General features: G+C 45.8%; 1 protein-coding gene across 8 annotated transcripts in view; it reads left to right on the plus strand.

Moving 5' to 3' along the window:
* Positions 1-6,210, plus strand: part of Numb (NUMB endocytic adaptor protein) — a 123,782-nt gene extending 117,572 nt beyond the window's left edge. For 6 of the 8 annotated variants that reach the window (XM_028782169.1, XM_028782170.1, XM_028782166.1 and 3 more), the window contains 3 exons: positions 939-1,088; positions 3,239-3,385; positions 4,089-6,210. In XM_028782169.1, the coding sequence (XP_028638002.1) occupies positions 939-1,088; positions 3,239-3,385; positions 4,089-4,804 (1,013 nt within the window). In that variant the 3' untranslated portion in view covers positions 4,805-6,210. The remainder of the gene's footprint in view (positions 1-938; positions 1,089-3,238; positions 3,386-4,088) is intronic. The other 2 variants (XM_028782173.1, XM_028782172.1) reach the window with 1 other exon arrangement.
* Positions 6,211-8,034: the final 1,824 nt, after the last annotated feature.

An 8,034-nucleotide genomic window follows, 5' to 3' on the forward strand; every position in this document is an offset into this window, starting at 1 on the left:
GCAGTCTCCCCCTGGGGCAAATGAGGCACAAAATCTTTCTCTTTTCACAGATGAGCAAAGGTTCAGTACACATAAATTGTTGCTCAGTAATGAGGAAATGTTCTCAGAACCCCGTCTTAACTCCCCCTCCCCTTTCCCCCCAGGATCTCAAATTACTTGAACTTCAAACTCTAGGCCAAAGCAATCTTTCTGCTTGGCTTTCCAGAATTAGTATTAAAAGAGTCTTTAGCATCCTACATTTCAGTCCACTAGAAACTTTAAAGATGAGAGTGCCAGGCAATGGTGGCACAGGCCTTTAATCCCAGCACTTGCAAGGCAGGGGCAGCCCCATCTCTGAGTTCAAGGCCAGCCTGGTCTTCAGGGCAACCTCCAGGACAGCCAGAGCTGTAGAGAAAGACCCTTTCTTGAAACACACACACAAACACACACACACACACACACACACACACACACACACACACACACACACGGAAGAGAAAAGGAGAATGGTAACATGCCCTAATTTACTCAGAGAAAAGCTTTTGTATCTAGACTTAACCCTATTTTTCTGAAAAAAATTGTTTATCAGCTCTAGAACTTGATTGGGTTGTAGCTTCTGGGAACTGGTTGAAAGTCAAATGGGTTGCAGAGATCTTCCAGAAAGACACAGCTTTACAAAAAGCCTCACATAAAAAAATCCCACCAAGTTCCCAACAATGTCTCAAAGAAGAAATAAATTAGGGATTTGCAGAGAAAGACATGAGTGTCTTAGTGCATGAGTTACTGATGTTTTCTACTTTCCTGTCTGAAAGTTGAGGTGTTGGTTAATTTACTAAAGCTGATTGTGTAGCCTGACAGTTGAGAAAGAGTTAAAATGAGAAATGGCAGCCTACACTGTACTGTCGTATTTCAGGACTCCTCCATTTCCTGTCCAGAACCATTTTCTGTTTGCCTTGCAGTGCCCGAGGTAGAAGGAGAGGCCGAGAGCATCAGCTCCCTGTGCTCCCAAATCACCAGTGCCTTCAGCACACCCTCGGAGGACCCCTTCTCCTCTGCCCCAATGACCAAACCAGTGACATTGGTGGCACCACAGTCTCCTGTGTTACAAGGTTGGTGACCTCTGACCTCAGTTTTTCTCTTTAAAACTAATCCTACTGGCATGCTTCTCATGCACCGGAAGTCGGCATCCTGAGCTTACCATTGTCCTCGTTTCTCTGTCAGCCACATCTCTGGGCTTTTGCTCCCTTGTCTAAGCTGTCCACTTTTCATCATTTGGCATGAATATGTCTGTCTGTCTATGCATCCTACATAGTCTCTGTCCATCCACTGCTCTATTTGCCTCTTGACTTAAGGGACAGAACAGCCAGCCAGTTAGCTTTACAGAACCAGCAGCTATTAGGATTGGTTCAGGCTCTGTGATCCTCCACCAAGGACAATCTTGCCCTGCAGGGAAAATGTGATATTCATTGTATGGAGACATTTTGGGATTATTATAGCATACAAAGCACTGCCGAGCGTCCTTCAGCGTGTAAGAGCACCTACAGCAAACTGTCATCCATCCCCAAGTGTCAGTGGTGTTAACATCGAGACCTGGGCTCACCCACTTCTCTCTACTGAAAGAGATTCATAAAGTAGAGGCCTCTCTGCTGGCTCGCTGGTTCATCTCGTGGTCTCTAAATTGACCTTTGTGACAATAGAGTTACTTCAGGGTGGAGTTGGTGTCATTCCCCCCAACCCCAATATGCTAAATTAAATTTCTAACTCACAGGTCAATAAATCAGTGGCTCCTGACAATTGTCCACTCCCATGTCTTTTGAGAACTTTTCAAGTAGAAAGGGCTGCGCTGAAGGCAGTGCTGTTACCCCTGGAAGAAGCTGCCGTGTCCCTTTGTTTTGCTTCTAGATGTCAATCTTTTGACATAATGCTTATAATCATGTGTCCTTTATATCATCACATAGCTTTTCTTTTCATCTAGCAGACATTTATAGTACTAGAAAAGTAAGCTTGATATACCAGCTCCACAGTGCCTGCCACCGTGGGAAATGCTCACACCTTGTCTTATTTAACCCTCACATCGTTCTTTAAGGGAGCCATTCCAAAGAAGAAAAAATGAAGCTCAGATAGTCTGAGCGAATGGCTCAAGCTGTGCAGCTGGGGTGTAACCTCGGATCTTCCTGACTCACACCCGACTGCCATCTGCTCACAGGGCACTGGGTATCGAACCTGAACAGAGCACAGGCCTTTGTCTTCACAGGGCTTCCAGTCTATAGCTGGTGTCGTTTTGTTGTTGTTTCATAGCCCCAGGTAAACAATACCATCACCCTGAGTGTGGTTGTGCAGTCCTAAGGAGTCATCGTCCATGCTGAGTATGATGAAAACTGGCGTACAGACTAGAGACTGATAAAGGAACAAGCGTTAGGAGCCAAGAAAAAGAAGTGTGGAAAGAAAGATCAGCACTCTGGATATTAGGACTATTACATGGAGAACAGACAAAGATATAAAATTAATCTTGCAGCAAATGACAAATGTATTAAAGTAAATGAAAATGCATACCATGTGATTTTTTTCATCAGTTGTACAGGCAAACTGTTGACCCCTCATTCATGGTCTCTGTTTCTGAAGTTTCTGTTTCTGTGCCTGTAATTAACTACTATCTCAAAACATTAAATAGAAAATTACAGAAACAAAAACTTCATGTTTTAAATAACTTTATTATAATATGTTCTTACAGTAATTATTAGCCTCTCAGTGTACCAAACTTATAAATTAAACTTTATCCTAGGTTTGAATGTATAGGTAAAAACACAGTATTATACTGGGTGCCGTCTGGCTTTAGGCATCTGTAGAACTCATTGGAACTGATTTTCTAATCCCAGATTTATGAGACTTTTGAGAGAATTAAATTTGGTGTATATAAAATATTGTTAGCTTGGTGCTGAGAACATACTAAGAAATTATTATACTTAACCCATTATTATTGTTGACCTGATTTGATCTTTTAGAAAAGTGCAGAACAAAATGCTTTATCTACTTAATTTTAAGCCAAAGCCTAGTTGCATGAATAGTCACGATCAGTTTAGCTTGAAATTGTATTTATCAGGCTTCATTCTGTCTCTCATACAAAAGGTGTGTGCGTCCACTGCACCAACTGCTCTGTCCTGTCTGTTTCAGCAGTGTACATTGGCCTGACTGACCCATCTCACGTAGCTTGGATGCCCTGCATGAATTAACTCCATCAATGTTGTCTGCTCCATTATAGCTAATGGCACTGACTCAACCTTCCATGTGCTTACTGCTAAGCCAGCCAGTACTGCTCTAGCACCCGTAGCAATGCCTGTTCGTGAAACCAACCCCTGGGCCCATGCCCCTGATGCTGCTAACAAGGAAATTGCAGCCATACATCCGGGTAAGGTGGCCACAGATGGTGAAATGGATTCTGGGAGCAAGTTCTAAAAAACGGCCAGTTACCTGAATGAGGACTACTGTGAAAAATATATTCTTTCCTAGACAGAGTGGCCGTGGAAAAAGGCTATAGAACTAGGAGTAAAAGGGTTGGATGAGATGTCCTCAGGACTGTGGAACTTGTCTACCATAGAATTTTAACAAGCCACTGGCTACTGCCCCACTCCCCAAAAAATCCTTTTCACTGTATTTTAGTAGCACACACAGCTGCCTATAGATGAAGGCACCCTGCATGGCAGGCTCATCAAAAGTGCCACAAAGAACACTTCCATATTTTTTGTGTATTTTTACTAGCTTTTCTGCGATGTTTTGAGACATACTCTCACTATGTAACTCTGGCTGTCCTGGAACTCACTCTGTAGACCAGGATGGTTTGGAGCTCAGAGACCTGCCTGCCTGTGCCTCTGAGTGCTGGGATTAGAGGTATACACCACTACTGCTGGTTTTGAGGTATTTGGGGTTGAGGGGTATAGCTTTTTATTCATGGTTATTCATGGTTATTCATATTCATGGTTTTGGATTTGAGTTTTTAAGACAGAGCCTTGTTCTGTAGCCTTGAACTCTCAGGCCACCTGCCTCACAGTCCTTGTTCTGGGAACAAGCATGCCCCTAACTCTTCCTCTCTCTCTGTCTCTCTTTGGTTCTAGGGACTGAGTGGGGTCAGTCTTCTGGTGCTGCCTCTCCAGGTCTCTTCCAGGCTGGTCACAGACGCACTCCCTCTGAGGCTGACCGTTGGTTAGAAGAAGTGTCAAAGAGTGTGCGGGCTCAGCAGCCGCAGGTCTCAGCCGCCCCTCTGCAACCGGTTCTCCAGCCTCCTCCGCCTGCTGCCATTGCCCCCCCTGCACCTCCTTTCCAAGGACATGCATTCCTTACGTCTCAGCCTGTGCCAGTGGGTGTGGTCCCACCCCTACAACCAGCTTTTGTTCCTACCCAGTCCTACCCTGTGGCCAATGGGATGCCCTATCCAGCCTCTAATGTGCCTGTAGTGGGCATCACCCCATCCCAGATGGTAGCCAATGTGTTTGGCACTGCAGGCCATCCTCAGGCCACTCATGCACATCAGTCACCAAGCCTGGCCAAGCAGCAGACATTCCCTCAATATGAAACAAGTAGTGCTGCCACCAGTCCCTTCTTTAAGCCTCCTGCTCAGCACCTCAATGGTTCTGCAGCTTTCAATGGTGTAGACAACGGCGGGCTAGCCTCAGGAAACAGGCATGCAGAAGTCCCTCCAGGCACCTGCCCAGTGGATCCTTTCGAAGCTCAGTGGGCCGCACTAGAAAGCAAGTCCAAGCAGCGTACAAATCCCTCTCCTACCAACCCCTTCTCCAGTGACTTACAGAAGACGTTTGAAATAGAGCTTTAGGCAGTCTCTGTGACAGGTGTTTTCTGTACTTAGGCAAGGGCAGGGGTGGAGGGCAAAGGAGCAAAGGGGACTTTGCTTTCCAGATCAGCACACTTTTCACTAATCCCAGAGGTCCCAAGGAGCAAGTCCAAGCACAGGCCAGCAAGGGATGACATCCACAGAGGTGAGGCAAGCCTTGCTGGGGAGGACTGCCCTGCAGCTAGGCTAGAGAAGTCAAGGGAGTGCTCCCTTCTGGCCCCTCTCACCCTAACAAACCTCTGGCAACAGAGAGGCAGAAGATCTGAAGAGGAATCTGTATTCAAAGCACATTTACTGGAATATAAAACATAACAGGAAGCAAAACAATCTCCTTTTATTTTTCAGGCCAGTCACCCGTTCCTCCCAGTACTGGGCTGTCTTAGAGCTCGATGGGGAACAGGGTGGCTGGTTGGAGCCTGGCAGGCCGTGCTGCTGGGTTCACAGGAGGGCACAGCAGCAGCCGCCCAGTAGAGCTGTAGTCTGGGGATAAAGCTGAGCTTCCGTTTTGAGTTACAGAATAAATATTATAAATATATATATATATATATCAAAAAAGCCAAAATCTTTATTTTTATGCACCTAGAATATTTTAAATAGTTCTCAATATTAAAAAGTTCTATGAGTTGTAAGTAATCTTGCCAAAAGTGAGCGGGTAGATGTAAGAAATTGTACATAAGATTGATTTCTCATTGATACCTATTGAAGTAAAAAAGGGGGAGGATTAGAAGTTGGAGGGAGGAGCCCTGGCTTGTTTGTCATTCACAACTAGTTAACTAACTAGTTAACTAACTAGCACACTGCAAAGCAATCATACCGATGCCCAGTACCGTCACTAGGTAGTAATTTTAGTAAGATGAGCGAGCAGTGTTGTCCTGGTTTTAAATCTATGGTGAAATTCTAATGTCACCATTTTAATGGAATCAATCTACGCTCTAGAGAATGTATGTTGAGTCTTTTATGTATCATTGTGATTTCCTTATGTTAATCCTTTAGCATTACGGTGACAATGACATAATCATATCCAGAAAAGGGAACGCAGGCTCTTGTGTTGGTTTGTAATGTCTTAATGGGTTCTGTCCTTGAAGTTTTGTTCCCATAAGTTTTACAGGGATGAAATTCTGGCTTATGTGCTGTGTGTCTGTGTCCCCTCTGCCCCACCATGGACAGACCATCCCATGCCAGATGCAGCTACTTGACCGTGGGTGACAACGTGAGATCCCATCTCATTTTTACTTTTGAACGTTGGCCTTACAATCAAATGTAAGTTATATATACATATATATATATATATATATTTGTACTGATGAGAATTTATAATCTGCTTTAACAAAAATAAATGTTCGTGGTAGAGCTTTTGCCCATGAAGGGCTGTTCTTATTTGCAAATGAGTTTATAGTTCTGTCTTTTATCTAATCCTCCTCCTACTGCTGATTCCTAGAGATTGCTTGTGAGTATAAAATCTTTTGGGGAGGTTAGTATATCCTTAAATTCCATGGGTGTGACTGGGATCTTGATGCTGAGAAGTTGATCTGCAGCAATAGTGTGTGTGGACTACACCAAGAAGCCAGAGACTCAGCCCCAGCCCAAGGGTAGAGTGGAGCTGTACATGTAGAGACAGGGTCTCACTATGTAGCCCTGGCTGGCCTTGAGCTCAGAGAGCCACCTACCTCTGTCTTTCAAATGCTGGGATCAAAGATGTGCATGTACCACTGTGCCCGCTAGCACTACTTCTCAGTCTTAGCTATGTATTGGAATTACCCAAGGTGTAGCGTAGTGGAACATGTTCTAAGCATGCATGTGATCCCCCAGTGCACACACGGGCATGTCTACATGTCACCTATAGTATCCAGCCTACTCACAAGGCCAATTAAGTCAGGGTATCAGTGGGGAGAGGAGAGGTTGACAAGTGGTGCTTTAGACTGAGGAGTCACTTGTGAGTTCTGTGTAGAGAGGCTCAGCAGTTCATCCCTCACTTCCTGATTTAGCCCCTACTCCATCTGCAAACAGAAATGTCTGGCACCCAGGAATTCCTCAGCTCTCCTTGTCCTGAGACACCACTCACACATGAAGCTTTGTATTCCAGCCAAATGTCAGAACTTTGGTCCCATAGTAACTATGTTACTAGACAGTCTTCCAGAGGAGTCGGAGAAGTTAAAGTGGGAAGAGGCCTGGAAGTTCATTAATCCAGGCTCTTCCTTGAGCATTAAGAAATCAGATTTTAAAGATGAAGGATGCCTTCCTGCAGCTCAGACTACTAAAATCACTGTCCTGATTGTCACATTGCACCCACATCCTGCTAATGCTGGGTTCTATGGGCTGTTTACTTTGAGACAGGCTCTCACTCTGGCCCAGGTTGGCTCACACCGGCACTCCTGCTTCAGCCCCCCAAGCACTGAGATTGTAGGCATGCACCACCATTCCCAGCCGTTGCTCTGTAGACTTTACAGTCATGCCTTTGTGTGTGCAGGCGCACATGCATGTGGCAGTCAGGACAGCCGGCCTGAGTCAGTTCTGCCTTCCACCAGGCTGCTTCCAGAGAACACTCCGGCCATCAGGCTCGGCAGTGAGTGCCTTTACCACAGCCATCTCACCAGCCCCCAGCTGCTGGTTTCATAGTCTTTCTCTAGCAACAAACACGTTCCACAGATTCATGACTCTGCTGCTCTGAGCAGGCCAGTGAGCTGTGTAAGGGAGTGAGCCTTCCCAGCTTGCCTCACTGGGAGGTCGTGCCCCTGCTGTGGAGTCCTTTCCCAGTGTTTTTCACACACAGATTATCAGGCTGTCTGGCTTTTCCATCCCACATCCCTGCATCAAGGCCTTATGGCCTCCACCTTGCTGAGTGCTTTCCTGAGCATTCATTACACTGTGAGCGCTGCACAGTGACGGTGGGGAAGGCGGCTGTGCCTCCGCCTAGGAGGATGAGAAAGCCTGAGCTCACCTCTGACCCCCAAACGGTGAATTCCAGCAGGAAGCCTTCTGAGTGAGCAGTTACCACTCCCCTCGCATCACAGACACCCGCCCAGCCAGCTCTGCAGTGTGCTAAGTAGATCCTCTGGACACAGAACACCCCTCATCCAAAGTCAAACGTGCTTTGAAACCCAGACAGTTTTGAAGGCTGACATGGCATTCGGGTGTTTCAAGCTTTGGGGCATTTCAGAATTTTAGGTTAGGGATGCTCAGTTAGTAAAGTCTACAAATACTTAAAAGTTTAA

This window comes from Grammomys surdaster, unplaced genomic scaffold (genome assembly GCF_004785775.1).
Source record: "Grammomys surdaster isolate TR1022 unplaced genomic scaffold, NIH_TR_1.0 721, whole genome shotgun sequence".
NCBI lineage: Eukaryota > Metazoa > Chordata > Mammalia > Rodentia > Muridae > Grammomys > Grammomys surdaster.